This window comes from Olea europaea, unplaced genomic scaffold, assembly GCF_002742605.1.
Source record: "Olea europaea var. sylvestris unplaced genomic scaffold, O_europaea_v1 scaffold294, whole genome shotgun sequence".
Taxonomy (NCBI): domain Eukaryota; kingdom Viridiplantae; phylum Streptophyta; class Magnoliopsida; order Lamiales; family Oleaceae; genus Olea; species Olea europaea.
This window is the reverse complement of record NW_019247998.1, coordinates 228,591-246,833: the sequence shown is the minus strand read 5'-3', so window position 1 is coordinate 246,833 and position 18,243 is coordinate 228,591. Positions and strand designations below refer to the sequence as shown.

Below are 18,243 nucleotides of genomic sequence, written 5' to 3'. Positions count from 1 at the left end.
GAGGAGGATCATCGAGAATCCAAACTGACGAGGACAAAAGCAAGGAACCTGAGGCGAGAAGGACTACAAGTGTGTTCGACAGATTAGGGACTCATCACTCGCTGACCCCTACGTAAGGACAAACCGACCTAAAACGCCCTTTGGAACAAACAGAACCCGAAATAAGCGCGCTTAAAAAATGCATCGCCGAACTGGAGGCTAAAAACAAAGGTGGCACGGAAGGTTACCAAATCAAACAGCAATCCCCTTTCACCGAAGATGTCCTCATAGAACTACTGCCTGAAAAATTGAAAATCCCCCAAATCGCCGCATACGAAGGAGATAGTGACCCCCTCAACCACCTTGACAAATACACCTCATGGATGGAACTACAGAAGGCAAGTAACGCAATCATGTGTCGAGCATTTTCCCTAACTCTAGGAGACAAAGCCCAAAGATGGTTCAGGAGGCTACATGAAAGGTCGATAAAAAATTGGGATGATCTAGCCATGGCATTCTTGGCCCAGTTTATGGGCTCAAAGGCTAGAACTATACCCAAAGAACGTCTAGTGAGCATCAAGCAGGGAAGAAGTGAATCCCTTAAAAGCTATCTGAGTAGATTCAACAAGCAATCCATGGAAGTAGAAAAAATATCTAACGATGCGGCACTCATGGCCGTACTAGCAGGACTAGGACCTAAAACAAGATTTTGGTAGTCAGTACACGAGGACAGCCCAAGGACTAATCACGAGTTCCTGAACCGAGCTGAGAAACACATAAGCACTGAGGAGGCTACCTCTGACCAACAGGAAGCAAGACGAGAAATTGACCTCAATGATGTGGAGAAAGAAAAAAAACCAAATCGCAGTCCTCAACTAGAAAGAAAGAGGTCAAGAGAGAAAGATACTGTCCTAGGGCTCAGCAGAAAAGTTTCGGGAGTTCCACCCACTTAAAGCCTCCTAGGAAGAGGTATTCACGCAAGCCAACATAAAAGAAGCATTTCGCAGACCTATATTCCTGAAAAACGAACAGGCTGCACAATGCCAAGGACGATACTGTCGGTACCACAGGACCATGGGCCATGATACTGATAACTTCGAGACTTAAAAGAGGAAGTTGAGTCATTAATTCGGCGAGGTCGGTTATAGGAGTTTGTTGCCAAGCTAAAAGAAGCAGATCGACCTACGATGCAGTAGCCACAGCTGCAAGGGGCCCCCACACGAACCCAACAGGCGATCCCCAACCGTAACCCACCTCCACATGCCGAAATCAAAATGATGGTGAGCTGGAATCAGTATATTGAAGGATCCCAAAGGGCCAGGCGAAGGCAAGCCCGAGGTGCAAAAGCCGTACCAACCTACTGGAATCAAATCCCTAGAACCGGCATTGATCCCGAATCGGTCTGGTTCATGGAAGAAGATTTTGAAGGAATCCTCCAAGACCAAAGTGACGCCTTGGTGGTCACAATAATGGTCGCCGGGGTGAAAGTCCACCGCACTCTAGTGGATAATAGAAGTTCGGTCAATATACTGTACTCACGAACCTTGAGGCAGTTGGAAATATCAATTTGCTACCTCCAACCGTATCCAAGGAAACTACAGGGATTTTCTGGGGATCCTATCGAAGCCCTAGGTCAGATAGTCCTTAGTATAGAGCTAGGCAAAGCTCCTCGCCAAAGAAAAATCTTAGCGGATTTTGTGGTGGTCGATTTACCATCCAATTACAATGCAATATTGGGACGGCCCATTTTGCACGAACTAAAGGCCGTCACGTCAATTTATCATTACTGTGTGAAATTCTCCACCCTTACGGGACTGTAATTATCCGAGGGGATCAAGCTACTGCAAGGGCCTGCAACGTCGACCTGCTAAGGCCACAAGTCAACATGCTAAGGAGTAGGATGAACACACAAGTCAGGAAGCCAGACCAAAGAGACCAATCATTACAGATCTCTCAAAAATAGGAATAACGAAAAAAGATTTCAAAAAAGCCACAGACGAGCAACTATCTTTTGACGAAAAGGAGGTGGAAACGCGTCCTTACGATGGAGTTATGGTAATCTCGTTGCCTATAGCCGGGGTAACCATCCCCAAAGTCTTGGTGGATATAGGAAGCTCTCTGAACATCCTATTCAGCCACACCCTAAAGTGGATGGATATCCCTGCTAACTTTCATCAACCATACCCAAATATGGTCTTGGGATTAAGCAGAGCCTTGATTTCTACCAAAGGATCAATCAAACTCAAAGTCGAGTCTGGATGAGCACCTCGACAGTTGAAGACGAACTCCGAGTTCGTAGTTTTCGACACCCCCTCCCCTTATGATGCCTTGATGGGACAACCCCTACTCTTCATCCTGAGAGAAGCAGTTTCCTTATATCACTATTCTATCAAGTTCCCCACACCCTATGGTATGGGAGAAGTCAAAGGAAATAGGGAGCTCGTCGAAAGTTGCCAATGGAATACCTGTACCAATCATCAACACAACTTCTTGGGGGTACACATGGCGAACATATGGGAACCCGAACTCATTCCTTTAGACCCACGGATTAGGATCGAAGGCGAAGAACCACAAGTCAACATGCTAAGGAGTTCGAGTCTGTGCCAAAAACCAAACAAAGGAACTCAAAGTTGGGTGCGAATTGCAGCCCTCCACCCTAAGCCAGCTTGTGGCTTTTCTTAAATAGAACCTCGATGTCTTCGCTTGGGATCACAGTGATATGAGAGGAATAGATCCTAATATTGCATGCCAAAAATTACAGGTGGATCCCTCAGCTCTGCCAAAGCAGCAAAAACGACGACCTCTGAATCCTAAAAGATATGAAGCACTAAACAAAGAGGTGCAAAAACTGTTGAACAATGATTTCCTCCATGAAGCGAAATATCGGAAGTGGGTCGTGAATCCGGTCCTTATGAAAAAACACAATGAAGATTGGTGGGTATGCATAGATTTCACCGATCTCAACAAAGCATGTCCCAAAGACAGCTTTCTATTGCCAAAAATAGATCAAATGGTGGATGCCACAGCCGGGCATGAGCTACTTAGCTTCATGGTCGCGAATTCCAAATACAACCAGATACCGATGTACGGCCCAGATCAGGAGCATACCTCTTTCATAACTGATCGAGGTCTTTACTGCTACAGAGTAATGTCATCCGGTCTCAAAAATGCTAGCGCCACCTACCAGCGACTCGTGAATTCCATGTTTTCCCAGCAGATCGAAAAAACAATGGAAGTATATGTTGATGACCTGCTGGTCAAAAGCATAAACCAAAGGAAGGCGAGGCCTTGAAGATCTATTTATCTATTTCAGAGCACGCCACTAGTGCCGTTCTGACCCGAGAAGAAAATGACATTCAACATCCGGTTTATTACGTAAGCAAAGCGCTTCATGAAGCCGAGCTCAGATATTCGGCTGTAGAAAAACTGGCATTCACCCTGCTGATGGCAGCACGAAAATTGAGGCCATATTTCTTGGAACACCCCATTGAGGTCCTGACCAACTCTCCATTGAGACAAACGCTACAAAAACCCGACACCTCTGGACAGATGGTAAAATGGGCAGTAGAGCTTGGACAATTCGACATCAAATATACGCCTCACTCCTCCATAAAGGGCCAGGCACTCGCCGACTCTGTCTCTGAGGTCTGCAATGTCCCAATTGAAGAACAACAGAAAAAAACCCTTGAAAACTTTATGTCAACGGTTCATCCACCGGAGAACGATTTCGAGCTGACGTCATATTAATCAACCCTGATCATCGCATGTTCTGTGAAGCCTTGCCATTCGACTTCAAAGCCTCAAATAATGAGGCTGAGTACGAAGCTCTTATTGCTGGAGCAAAGATGGCCTCGGGATTAGGGATCTCCGACCTAATCCTACATAGCGACTCCCAGCTAGTCGTGAATCAGGTCAACGGTGTGTATATGGTGAAAGAAGACAGGATGGACAACTACCTACGTGTTGTGAAAAAAGAACTCGAAAGGTTCAAAACCACCCAAGTCAAACAAATTCCCCGATCTCAAAATAATCATACTGATGCATTGGCTCGCCTAGCCACCAGTGAGGGAATCGAGGAATTCAATAGCATTCCTGTAGGAAGGATATCTTTACCATCTACCGAGCTGGATAAAGTGGCCCTGATGATGATAGACCCCAAACCAACTTGGCAGGACGAGATCATCTCTCTTACCTGAAAATTGGAAAATACCCCAAAAATCCTACAGAGGCTAGAAAGCTCCGAACAAGGTCGACAGGTACACTCTCATTGATAATATACTATACAAACGGGGATATTCCACGCCCTTGTTAAGATGCTTGAATGAAGAGAAAGCCCAGTACGCCCTACAAGATGTTCACGAAGGAATATGTGGAAATCATTCCAGCGGACTCTCACTGGTCCACGAGATCATACGACAAAGATACTTTTAGCCTGTAATAAAACAAGATTCCCTTGAATTTGTCAAAAGATACAATAAGTGCCAGCTTCTCACCCCCATCATAAACACTCCACCGCACGAACTAAACCCAGTGACAGCACCTTGGCCCTTTGCAAAATGGGGGATTGACCTAATTGGACCCATGCCCATTGGGATAGGAGGTGTAAAATTCGCCATCGTCGCAGTGGACTATATCACTAAATGGGCCGAGGTAGAGCCCCTTGCCACCATCACTGAACAGAAAATAACCCATTTTTTGTGGAAATCAGTGATCTGCAGGTGCGGCATACCTCACTCCATTGTTACAGACAATGGAAAACAGTTCGACAACGCACGACTTTCGAATTTCTTGTAAGAGCTCGGCATCAAGAAACATTTCTCATCACCAAACCATCCACAGGCAAACGGCCAAGTTGAAACCATTAACAAGATTATTAAGCACACATTGAAAGTAAAACTTGACTTGTTAAAAGGAGGATGGGCTGAGGAACTCCCCAGTGTGTTATGGTCTTATCGAACTACCGCAAGAACAAGCACCGGAGAAATCACCTTTTCAATGGCTTTCGGCGTAGAGGCCATGATCTCGCTGGAAATCCACATTCCTTCACTACGTATAACTAATTACAACGAAGAAAGAAACCACATGGCTCTTCGCACGAAGCTCGACCTAACCAAAGAAAAAAGGAACAACGTCGAACTCAAAAATGCCGTTTACAAACAGCGAAACGCCAAGTATTATAATCAAAAAGTGCGGAAAAGAGAATTTGAGATAGGATCCCTCGTCTTGCGAAAAGTATTCCTCCCCACAAGGGAGATCGGCAGTGGATGCTTAGGTCTGAATTGGGAAGGTCCCTATCTGATAACGAAGGTCCCAGAAAAAGGGGCATATGAACTAGAAGACTTGGAGGGCAGATCCTTACCCCACCCTTGGAATGCTGAACACCTTAAGCAGTACTACTAGTAAACGGAAAAAGTCCCCTTGTAACGTCAATCATATCAATAAAAAGGGACTTTCTATTTCTTTTGAACATTTTTGCTCGGCAACCTGTCAGAACCTCATTAAGCCCTGCCTCATATACAGGCCGATCTAAGGTCGTATGTGCTATGACACTTAGTGAAAGATTCCTCCTAAGGAACCTCATTGAGCCCTACCTCATATGCAGGCCGATCTAAGATCGTATGTGCTACGACACTTAGTGGAAGATTCCTCCTAAGGAACCTCATTAAGCCCTGCCTCATATGCAGGCCGATCTAAGCTTGTATGTGCTACGACACTTGGTACAAATGTCCAACGTATATGCCTAATTCGGAAAGCGCGTACTGCATAACTAAGAGAAATTCATTTAAAGTAATTCTACACACTGTTGTAACACTTTTATAATTTTTGCTAAGTCTGTGAGAAAAAGTCGTACTGAGCATAAACAAATCATCCATTTCAAATTAAAACATAATAAATCAGTCAAATATCCATTTCAAATTAAAACATCACAAAACACGTAAGGGTCTTGGGGGGTAAGGGTGGTATCTCCAACATCCTGAGCTTCCGGTAACACTCGGACTCCGACAGACTCCGACAATTTCCGCAACTCCTCCTTCTACCCCTCCAGTGCCTCATCCAGAAAGGCCACATCAAGATCGTGCCTCTCCTTCCTGATGTACCCTATCAACACCTCCAGGGCCACAACATACAATCCTGGGCCACCACATCAAACTCGAAGGACTCCTTCCAGGCCTCAACCGCCCCGTCGATCTTGGCCTCAGCCTCTTTAGCCCTTTTTGTGGCCTGCCTCGCCCTTTCATTGGCCTCCTAAACCTTCTGGATGGCCTCCCTAACTTTGTCACTCTCCTCTTTTGCCCGAACTCTGGCCTCTTCCTCCGAGGCCCTCAACACCTTGATCTCTTCCATCAGTCGCTCCTCGACATCAAGCCTGGAGTTCAGCTCAATTCCCATCTGGTTCAGCTTCTCCTCGTACTCCTTCTCCCTCAAAGCAAATTGGGCCTTTTCAGCCTCCATGCTGTTATAAGATTGAAGGCCTGATCTTTGGCCTCTATGAGTTTGTCCAGTTCGGCCTTCACCTTTTTTAGAAATCAAAAGCCAAGCAAGTCATTAAGGTATTTAAAAAAAACAAAACAAAAAACAAACAAGTAGGAGGTATACCTTATCCGCCACTGCCATCATGTACAAAACTGATCGGTGGCCATGGAGCTGAGCAGTGACTAGAGCCTCGCCAATGGGCATCTCATTCAGATAGCCCTATTCATTCTCACCCCAGCTCTGGGTAAGTAAATTGGCCGACTCCCTCAAAGGCGAAGTGAGCGCGGCAGTCATGCCCCTAGGAAGAGAAGGAGCTCGGAGGTAGTCTAGAAATATCTCCGGTCTGTGTCCCACCAGACTTTCCCAACCCGACCATTGTAGATCTGGGCACCAATCCTTCAAGTTCGCAGAACTGGTCCCCACAGCAGCAGGAGCAATCGGTGATGGCAACGAGGCAGACGGCAGGGTCGAGCTCAGCAAGGGTACTACCTCCAAAATTCTCAGTGATGTCGAGGGTGCAGATCGGTTCCTCTCTAACGAAACCTCTTTCTCCACCTCCTCAGAATAGCTCTCCATCCGATTTGGAACTTCCCTCTTTTTCCCCTTTGATGCAGCAGCCGCCTTGTAGCCCCGTATTTCGTCTTGATGACCTGAGAGAAAGTGAAATGCTCAAAAAGAAAACATATATATGCATAAAGGAATTATAATCACGAATGAAGATCAAAATATTACCTGAGCTAGAGGGAGCAAAACTTGAAGCTCATACTTGTAGCAGTCCGGCCCGGTATAAGTTCGAATCTGAAATTACAAACTTACAAGACCTTTGCTTTTTAGGTAACGATCTTATTTTCTCAGCTCTTCTCTGAGTGTCTTTGGTTAACGTCTCCTTCTTGTAATCTATACGAAGAAAAATACCGAGGTCAGAACTTCGTAAAACATATGCCTTGCTAAAAAAACTAAAACCCAGAAAGGCACTTACATAACGAATGATAGAGTCTAGGAACCACGTCCTCCCTATTCACCTCGGCAAAATGAAACTGCCACTCTCCCGAAACGTAAAACCATTCCTCCTTCCATTTCTTAATTGAGGAAGGGGTGTCTAACACCAAAGAACCTCCCATCCTGGGCCTAACGCTTGTGTACCACCAGCCCGAGTTCTTCCCATCCTCCTTAAAAGTAAACAAAGAATCGAATTGCTGGACACTCAGCTCAGGATTCCCCATTTGGTCCCACAGAATAAGGGTGGCAATTAAGGTTCGCCACCCATTAGGGCATAGCTGTGTGGGAGCTATGCCCCAAGAAGAAAGGAATTTATGGATCATCCTAGGAAAAGGAAGCCTAAGGCCAACCTGAAGGATAGCGGAGTTCAGAGGAACACATCCCTCAGGAGGAGTGTCAGCTCGGTCAGAAGGCTCTGGTATTATCATAACTACCGAACTAGGGATGGCGTACTTCGCTCGTCAGCTGACCAACACATCCCTTGTCACAACTGACCTATAAGAACTCGTCCCCCACTCCTCGAAAATACCCTCCTCAACATCCTTACCGGATCCTCCTGCTCCCTTAGAACCCTCACGTCCTAAGTCCATCACAGAATGCCCTAGGTCAGTTGGGTTAACTATAGAAATAGGAATGGGGGTAAAAATTTCCGTACAACTAGAGGACGAACTCGAGAAAACTGACTCTTCCTGCTGGTTGCCCCAAGAATGAACTCTAGACTCGTCCGAACTTATGTATAAACTAAGAAAAGAATCACAAATTGAAGGGAGGCAGCAGATAAGAACAGAAGGGTACCTGGGAGACGAACTAAGAAAACGATCTCACTCGAATACAGGAATACGAACTTAGGAAAATCGCCCAAATGTCTAAGAGAGTAAAAATTAGTGAAATAGGAAGAGAAATGGTTGAACAAAACCTGATTTAAAGAAAGGGAAGATGAGAGGGCGCGATCTGAGCCATTCGTCCGAAAATAGAGAGAAAATATCAACGGTCCAAAACTCTGGGAGACAAAACGACGTAGTTTTGGCCAAAGCTTGCTGAAGAAGCTATTTATAAGTGGCATACAGCTCATCCACCTCTAAAAGATGACACTTGTCACAGCCATAAATACATCATTGAGGTCAGCCCCCCATGACAGGGCTGACCTGGGGGGTAACTGTTGATATCCGAACTCCGATCTGGTAAAAACAGTTCGCTAACCCCACCTCAGTTAAAAGTGAGTTCAGTTCACACTCTCAGGTCGGAGTTACCTGCCATTATCTCAAAAAAAACACCATGATTACCCCTTGTCACATCACCCTATCAGTCAGAGACACTCTCCACAGGTGATGTCATCGCCGCCCGGAATAGCCAATTCCAAGTCCTCGAATTCCAGCTCCCTACAGGTCATCATTACTTTGGCAATACATTGGTACATGACCACCGGCCTTATTGACCAATCATTAGAGAATTCGACGACTCGAGTTGCAAGCTTGTCACTGTTGTTGATTTGATTGATTTGATGTAATTTCGGCTGAAATATGCATAAATAGTGGAATAGGACCCTTGTAAGAGGGAGGAGAAGAAAACAAATTGAGATAACGACTTATGGCACAATTACATCTTTGTGATCTTTTCTAAACACAAATCGCCCTTTTTCTTAAAGTTGGTTCAAAATCTTTCTTGCTAATTTTGACATCAACAGAAGGTAATGGTTTTGTGGTCCCTGTTCCTAGCTCCTTAAAGTGTCTCTTTTATGTGTATGGTAGTTTGGTCTCCAGAAACCTTGCACATATCTCAATCTCAAGATATTCTGACTGGGCTGATTAAGAATGTGTAATACACGACTCATAAGCTTTGGATGTGCTATTAAGTAAAAATGTTTCCTGGACCACCTTATCAATGACATTAACTTGGAAACAGCTATCTGATTCTGAAGGGAGTTTCATATCCTTAAAGACGTTGAATGATATATGCTCCTCCTCCAATCTCAAAATTAATTGTCCCCTCTGAACGTCAATTAAGGCTCTCTCTGTTGCCAAAAATGGTTTGCCGAGTATCAACAGAATGTCGTTGTTTTCCTCCATATCCAAGATGAGGAAATCTGCAAGGAATATGAATTTTTCAACCATGATAAGCACATCTTCTATTATTCCCCTTGGGTAGGTCAGTGACCTATCAACCAACTGCAGTGTTACGGTAGTCGCCTTAGCGTCTTCCAAGTCATGTTTCTTGAAAATAGATAGAGGCATTAAATTAATACTTGTACCAAGATCACATAAGGCTTTATCAAAATAAACTTCACCAATAGTGTAAGGAACAATAAAACTCCCTAGATCTTTCAATTTTGACGGGAGCTTTTTCTGAATTCTGGCGCTACATTCTTTTGTAAGCATTACTATCTCGTGGTCTTCCAGCTTGCGTTTATTTGATAGAATGTCCTTAAAAAACTTTGCATAGCTAGGCATCCGGGTTAGTGCATCGGCTAGCAGGATATTGATGTGGAGCTTTTTAAAGACTTCTAGGAATTTTTTGTACTGCTGCTCCATTTTATGTTTCCTCAACCGCTGGGGAAATGGAGTTGGAGGCTCGTGTGGGTTGACTATAGCTGTGGCTTTATCTCGTGAATTGTCTGAACTTCCCTTTGGAGTTGATTCTTTTGGTTGTTCGTCCTGTTCCATAGTTTCTTCCTCTGTAGGAAGTGATGTCTCTCCTTTCACACTCGGTCTCTTGACATGTATTTCAGGTAGCTGCACCCCACTCCGAGTTGTAATGGCCTTAGCTTGCTCCTTGGGGTTAATTTTTGTATTACTCGGCAGATTACATGGTGCTCTGCTAGTCAACGCCATGGCTAGCTACCCCATTTGAGTTTCGAAATTTTTAATGGCTGCATTTTGGTTCTGAAGTGTAGCTTTGGCTTTCCCATGAATTTTCCTAACATTTCTTCCAATTGAGGTCTCTTTTCTTGCTGTCGAAACTGTTCCCGTGGCCTATTTTGATTTTGGTTGCTCCAAGAAAAGTTGGAATGCTTCTTCCTACTGGGATTGTAAGTTTCCCATATGAGTTGTTCTGTTGGCGCTGTCCCCACTGTGCATAGTCTGCTTGCTCAATTCCTTGCATTATGATTGGGCACTCTGATGTTTTATGCTCAACTCCACATTCCTCACAATTGCTCTTTTTAATGTGTGCTGACTGTGACATGCTTTTAACCTTGTGACAAAAAGAGTTGATCTTTGCGGATATGGTTGAATAAGTGTCTATCTCATAGACACCCGGACCTTTCTTTGGGATCGCCCTATCAAAAGACCACATGGCTGAAGTGGTAGCCATTATCTCGAATAATTTCATCGCCCCATCAACTGTTCGTATGGAGATTGAGCCATCTGATGCTAAGTCCACCATGCTTTTGTGGTATGGAAGTAACCCTGCATAAAAGAAACAAATTTGGGTCTTTTTTTCAAACCCATGTTGAGAGCACTTTTGGAGCATGTTTTTGAATTTGTTCTAGGTGTCGTCAAATGATTTAGTTTCTCGTTGACTGAATATTGGTATGTCATGTCTCAACTTAGCTATCTTGACCAGTGAGAAGAACTTTGTGCAAAACTTATGACCCAGTTCAATCCAGGTGGTAATGCTTGCGACAGGAAGTGAATCTAACCACTCAAGTGCTTTATCCTGTAGCGTATGTGGAAATAGCCTTAGCCTAATAATGTCGTCTGAAATTCCTTAATATCTGAAATGTTGGCACATATCGAAGAACCTAGATATGTGTGTATGTGGATTTTCTTCAGCTCTGCCATAAAATTGATGTCCATTCTGGAATAGCTGTATCACATTGGTTTTCAACTGGAAGTTTGGTTGTCCAAATGGTGGATACACTGTACTGGACTGGCTTTGAATCACTTTAAGAGTCAAGAAATCTCCCAAAATTTCATTTCCTTCATCCACCGCCTCTCCTTCATTAGCTTGTAAAACGGGGATGTTCTATAAGTTAGCTATTTGTTCTTGTTGTTGTTGACGTGCTTCTCTATTTTCTCGTTACAATCGATGAAAGGTTCGCTCAATTTCTAGGTCTGCTGGAATTAATTCTCCTCCCTCGTCGTAAACATGCAACTCTGCGAGAAAATCAATAGTAGCACTTAGATTCAATCAATATAAATAACTAAAATAAAAATAAAACAAAATGCTTAAACGAAATTAAATGAATAAATAAAAATGAAAATTGAAAGTTCGATTTAATGCCTAGAAAGAAATAAAATTAAACTAAACTTAATCACCGGCAAAGGCGCCAAAAATTTGTTTACGAAATATTTCTTTCGATTTAAACCACCACAAGTGTCGGTTCGTTAATAAGTAATAAAGTGGATATTTGAGTCCAAATATCGTCCCACAGGAATTGAGCAGTTCAGTTATACCTATCGTAGCCTTAACCGAAACTTAATTATCCAAATTGAATTCTTGATCTAAAGGAAAACTTAATTATGCAAATGTTATGAATTAAAGGATCTAATGGGAAAAATGAAGTTTTAATTAATTACAATGCAAATTAAATGGTTTGACCGCAAGTTTGTTGTATTCAATGAATGTTATCGCACTAGGATAACGAATTTCCATGCAATGATCACCTTAAATCCTAGTTTCACAAATGACTCACGATTGAATTATTGACGAATCAATGTTCCTAATTATATCAAATACTCTCTCTTGAGATGTATTGAGACTATTTTTACATACCATCGGCCCATATATATATGACAAGTGCATATAAAAATGCATTCGATTTTATGAACACTTAAAGATTCACATAAAATATAGAGGTATATCTCTATCCCCTATCGGACCATACAATGAATTATACCTTGTCGAATTTATTTCTCTTCTCTCGAACAGATGAAATAGACCACCACATATCACATAATTACCTGCACGTAATTATGGAAGAAAATCAATGCATATAATTCATTCAAATATCCAAATACACGTTTTAATGTCAAATTGCAAAACTAGAAAATTAAAGATTACATCACATGGTTCATCGATCTCTTAGTATATGAAAATCTAGCCTAACATGGAGAAAGAATCAAAATACATCATAGATTGAAGAAAAAGTATCACCGGGTTATGAATTTGCGTGAAATCTCTATGATCTTCGTAAATTTCTTCGTTCCTTCTGCTTAAGATTCTCTCCAAGATATGTTTTATTGCCTACCAATGCATTCTCCCTTTGTTTCTGATAGATTTGGGTATTTATATCGTGTTTAGATCAGGTTTCCATAAAAATTTCATCGTGAATAGGAATCTGCAGAATCGACCCCAGAATATACCTATGTGACCACATAGGTTTATGAAATTTGGCATGTTATTTCCCTGCCTTGGTGTTCACGACCGTATAAAGGTTTCTACTATGCAGCCGCATAGTAGAAAAAACTTTCAAATTATGTTATGTTGGTCCTAAAACTTTATTCTTCCACTTCTTGACCTCATTTCATATTTCTAGTTGTTCCAATGTTCCATTATGACCTCCAATCAGTACTTAGCTCCATCAATTGCTTGTTGTGTCCGTCAGATCAACTTTTCAGATAATTGCACTTTGGTCCCTGAACTTTCACTTTGCTTCAATTTAGTCATTTTTCGCTTCTTTTCTCTTGAATTTCACCATGTTCATCAGTATGTCCTACGATACACAAATTAATCGAAATTAAATCACAATTCCAATGTTTTGCTCTTAATTACGTCATGTTTGTGAACTAAATAAATGTGTAAAAACACACTTATCATAATGCAAACAGCAAACGCAATTAGGTTTGCAAGCAGGACACAAGGATAGAAGTAGGGGTTTTTCTAAAATTTACCGCTTTCGTGAGTAAAACTAATACCATAGACTAAGGCCGATGGTTTTGGATGTAAGGGAGTGCCAACTTCTGCAAGTTACATGAGGAAGATAATTCCAAATTGACTAGTACAAGCTTGATGGAGGAAACAAAGTCTAACTTGGCCACAATGATAAGGATATGTCCACTTGAACTTGAGTTTTAGAGATTGTCCACTTGCATGGAAAAGGACATGCCATTAAGATAGGGTCGGAAAGGGATAAGATACATTGCAACATGACAACTTACAAGTGCAAAGACATGCAACTTGCAAGATAACAAATTCCAACTTGGCTACCTTGTAGTCTAAGGAGGCCAATGGCAATTTGCAACTAATGAGGACATTTAGATCAAGATCATAGTCATTGATACCAATTTACATAGCATAAGTTTGCCTATAAATAGAGGTTCTTGGTCATTTGTAAATCCCATCAAGGAAATGAGTAAATAATAATAATAGAGTTCAGAGAAAATTCTCATGGATGGATAAGGAGTAAAGTAATGCTGAGTGATATCTTTGTAAAGAGAAAATACTTTGAGAGTTTGTATATAGTTTTCTCTTACATTTATATAAAGAAAATTTCCTAATTATATGTGCGCTCTTTTCCTCATAATTTCCTATCTACCATCTCTACTAAAGCCGAATTAATGCTATCTCAGGGACAAAATTAGTGACGCATAGTACCAAAGTAAGATTCACGTGGGCTTGAACTAATTTTCATCTCAAAGGTAAGGTGACATCCATGCAAAATTCACGTGGTGTGGACTATGAGTGCGGTATCAAAGCCAAGGTTTGGTTGTGGTAACAAAGTTTAGCTGTGGTAGCTAGGTGAGTGGGAGGTTCTTGGAGCTAGATCTGGATGTAGTGATCAAAGGACGAAATCTTATGATGCTGTCAAAATTGTAGCAGAGGTGAGGAAATGTAGTGTTACCTCGGTAAAAGGAATGATGACTCGTTATAAGAGTAAAGCACGGGAAGAATCAATGATGGAAGGAAAATTCGACCCAATCATTATCAACATAGGTGATAGGGTTGAATCCTTGGATCACTTGTTTGAGTTGTTGGAAAACCATGCATTTGGGAAGTTAAAGACTTCCCAAATTAAAGTCTAAGAGGTAATTAACGATCAAGCATCGTTGGGGACGATGTTCGATTGGTGAAGCATTATGTTCAGGCTGTGGGAGTCAAACAATTCGTCGTAAGTGGAAATTTCACCCATCTCCAAGCTAAAGTCACTAATGCAATTGGTACAATATAAGGACACGCGAACCAGTTAACCATAACGTTGGAAAAAATGAGCTAGGAGTTCAGAAAATACAAGCAATCTATCGCTACTACTAATAGTGTTGTCACCCAGAAGATTGAGTACCCAAAGCTTAAGGGTTACAATAGCTGGTGAGATGCCGTAGACGTGGAGAACTTTCTATGGAAAATAAAAGTGTATTTTGATGGCGTGAATGTTGTTGAGGAGGCAATGAAGGCATGGACCAATTCAATGTATCTCTCTGACATTGCAGCGTTGTGGTGGTATCATAAGCATGGTAAAATTAAAAAGGGAGCTTACAAGGTTGACACTTGGGATGAGTTCAAAATGGAGCTAAAGAGGCAATTCTACTCGAAGAATGTCGTTTATGAGGCTCGCAAGAAATTGAGGAAGTTGAAACATATGGGAGCAATTCATGATTATGTCAAAGAGTTCACAACCATTGTGCTTCAAATCCTAAGAATGCTGGAAGATGATTTGCTATTCTATTTCCTAGATGAATGTGCTAGGTAGGAATGACATGAGTTGGAACATCATGAAGTCAAAATCATAGACGAGGCTATTGAGTTAATCCAATCTTTGATGGAATTTGAGGAAAGCGTCAAGATGGAAGCTAAAACCATCAAATGACTAAAGGAAACTTTGGTGAAAATGGAAAAGACGCAAAGAAAGCCATGCGGTAGAGTGAGTAAGCTGGATTGGAGGCAAAATCATAAAGTTGATTATAGACTCGGTGGCAGCACACAAGCTGTTTGGAAGGAGTATGATGAGAAGAAGAGGGCAATTTTATACCTCACAGTTGCTTCATTTGCAAAGGATCACATCTCATGAGAGATTGTCCTAAGCCATAATCATTGCCATCCATCTCAGAGAGCAAACAAGAGGCTATAGATAACAAAGATGATGACGAAGTTCTGATGAATTCATTCTAGTTGTTTAATGCTACGAGTATTGAAACTATTTCCATGGGGACGAAAACTCAACAATTTTTGAAAATACAATTAGCTAAAGTCCTTGAAGAAGATAAGGCAGTGATGCCAGAGAATTGCTGAGAAAACTACCACAAAGGAGGGAAATTGATAAAGCTTTGCCTAAAAAGTTAGAAAGTCGGTGTGCTAATGTTCAAAGTTTCAGTACGCGTGGGAACGCTATAGCCGAAGAAGTCATCCATTCGAAGAATGTAAATATGCAGAGGGTAACGGTTGGTGTCAAAGGTAGTATGCAAGAAGTTCCAAGGGGAACCGTGGACTCCCATCCATCGATGGGATGTTGTTGCAAGTAAGGAAAACTTTGATGCCCACTGAAAAACAATGCAATGCTTAAGTTGCATGAGGGTGTACGGAGCGCGTTTCGCTATAAGGACATTAGTGGATTAAGTGGGGGAGAAAGTCACGAACAACAAGGGAGTGACATGAGGTTTGACATTATGCGAGAATATAATGGTACAAAGTGGGAACATGAGATAGTCTTATGACAAATTATGTCTAAGTTTTGGTAGTACATGGCAATGAGAACATTGCTTAATTTGGTGGAGAGTGACTTGTGTCTCCCCATAGTTTTAGTCGAAACGTTTAGTTGTGACTGGGAAATATGGGCAGCGTAGGTAGTACGCTACAGTTGGATGTAACTTCCTATGTAAGGAGACACGGATTGGGAAAATCAAGTAGCATAGGAAGTACGCCACAGCTGGATGAAACTACCTACGGCAGGAGATACGTGCAAGATCAACACAAGCATTGTATTTGAGAGACATAGACCAGACCAATACAGGCATTACGATAGGAGGATGCAGGGCAGACCGACATAGGCACTGCAATAGGTGGACGCAAGCAAGCAAAACTCAAGCAGACTGTACATGCACTGCTGCAGGGAAAGCAGTAGTAACACAGGCAAACTATGCAGACGCAAGCAAGTAGCAAATGCAGTCAAGCTGTGTAGGCTGGAAAAACGCCGACAGGGGATACAGGGACGAAAGTAAGGTTTTTTTGAAGTGAAAACCACTATCGTGAGGAAAAATAATACCTTGAACATGGAGCGATGGTTTTGGATGCGAGTGCCAACTTGTACCACTTGTGCAAGTTGCACGAAAAAGTCAAAGTCAAGTCAAGTTGACGCTACAAGTTTGATGAAGGAAGCAAAATCCAACTTGACCACCATGATAAGGACGTGACTTGCACATAAGTTATGGAGATTGTTCACTTGCATTGAAAGGGACATGCAAACTAACATAGAATTGAAAAGGGATAAGGCACATTGCAACATGACATCTTGCAAGTGTAGAGTCATTCAACTTGAAAGGTAGCAAATTCCAACTTAGCTATCTTGTGGTCTGGGAGGTGGATGGCGACTTGCAACCAATAAGAACCCTTTGATCAAGATTAATCTTAGCCATTGATTCCAACTTCCATATTAAGAGTTTGCCTATAAATAGAGGTGTTTGATCGCTTGTAAATCCTATCAAAGGAATGAGGGAGTAATAGAGAGTTAAGAGAAAATTCCTATGGATGGAATGCAAGTAAAGTATGGTTAAGTGCTATTTTTGTAAAGAGAAAATACTTGAAAGTTTGTAAATAGTTTTCTCATACATCTATAGAAAGAAGTTTTCCCAAATATGCGTGTGTGTTCTTTTCGTCATAAATTTTTATCTACCATTTCTACCAAGGTTGACATATAAGTTAGCCTCATTGGTTAAATTATCATGGAGTTTAAGGCTGACTTAAATCTATCCCATGGGACACGAGTTGTGAAGTATTAAGGTTGTACGGTTCAAACGTAGTTGAGGAGTGACGAAATTAGGCCCATGACATGGTATAGAATATAACATCCTACCTCTTTCATTGATTGCACTATATCCATAAAATGGAATTCTCTGATTTTCAATATTTTGTTTTAAATAGAAATAGGAGTAAATTATAGTTACCATCCTCAACCTTCGGCCCTTTTGCAATCTTGCTACCAAACTTTCCTCTCTTTTTATTTATTTATTTATTTTGAAGAACAGATCCTCAAACTTTTGTTTATTGGTTTGGTAATGATGGTTTCCATCCAAAAGTTATATTTTGAAATTAAAGAACCACCCTTAAACTTATATAAACAAGAAAAGATCATGTATACAAAAAAAGGAAATAAAAGTGATAAATATTTTATATAAAATATTTTTCTCTAGTTTATTTAGGTTTAAGGACAATCATGATATTTCAAACCCCTTTAAGGGAATTTTTAGATGGAACTGTCCATAATGACGATTGGCGCCAATCAATTGAAGTATGAGTGTCCATTTGTCAAAGAAAAGTTGGAGAGAAGTGAATATATATGTGCAAAGTTTGGGGAAGGTGATGATAATTTACCCTAAATATTTTCGGATGGAAACTATTCAACAGTTGTCTCCAATTAACTGAAGTTTGAAGATCCATTTGTAATAGAAAAATGCATTTCGAAACTATAATTTACCCTAGAAACAATTTCATAGCGTGTGTGGTATGAATGCTTAACAACAACGTAAAATTATCCTTTTTCAGTAGTTTTTATTTATTTTTTTCACGTAAAGAATATTATTTATCTTGTCAGTAATTCTAACGTAGTCTTTAAGTAATTAAATACTAAGGTTGGCTCTCTTTCCAGTCATTCCATATACAACATGTCAAAGTGCTTTTGCCAAAAAAAATGATGCGTTTACT

At 41.4% G+C, this 18,243-nt stretch overlaps 1 protein-coding gene across 1 annotated transcript; it reads right to left on the bottom strand.

Moving 5' to 3' along the window:
- Window positions 1-8,758: 8,758 nt before the first annotated feature.
- Window positions 8,759-10,280, bottom strand: LOC111384553. The gene is made up of 3 exons (XM_023008841.1): window positions 9,732-10,280; window positions 9,327-9,662; window positions 8,759-8,965 (listed from the first exon to the last, which is right to left on the bottom strand). The coding sequence occupies exons 1-3, from the start codon at window positions 10,278-10,280 to the stop codon at window positions 8,759-8,761; spliced, it is 1,092 nt and encodes a 363-aa protein (XP_022864609.1).
- Between the last annotated feature and the right edge of the window lie 7,963 nt (window positions 10,281-18,243).

What these genes read in the sequence shown, in the direction of transcription:
- LOC111384553 (XM_023008841.1), bottom strand. Translation starts at nt 10,280, where the DNA reads ATGGCGTTGACTAGCAGAGCACCATGTAATCTGCCGAGTAATACAAAA. An exon ending in TTCCTTACACTATTGGTGAA is followed by an intron (nt 9,663 to 9,731) that starts GTTTATTTTGAT and finishes TCTATTTTCAAG; the next exon opens with AAACATGACTTGGAAGACGC. An exon ending in AAGTTAATGTCATTGATAAG is followed by an intron (nt 8,966 to 9,326) that starts GTGGTCCAGGAA and finishes TGCATATTTCAG; the next exon opens with CCGAAATTACATCAAATCAA.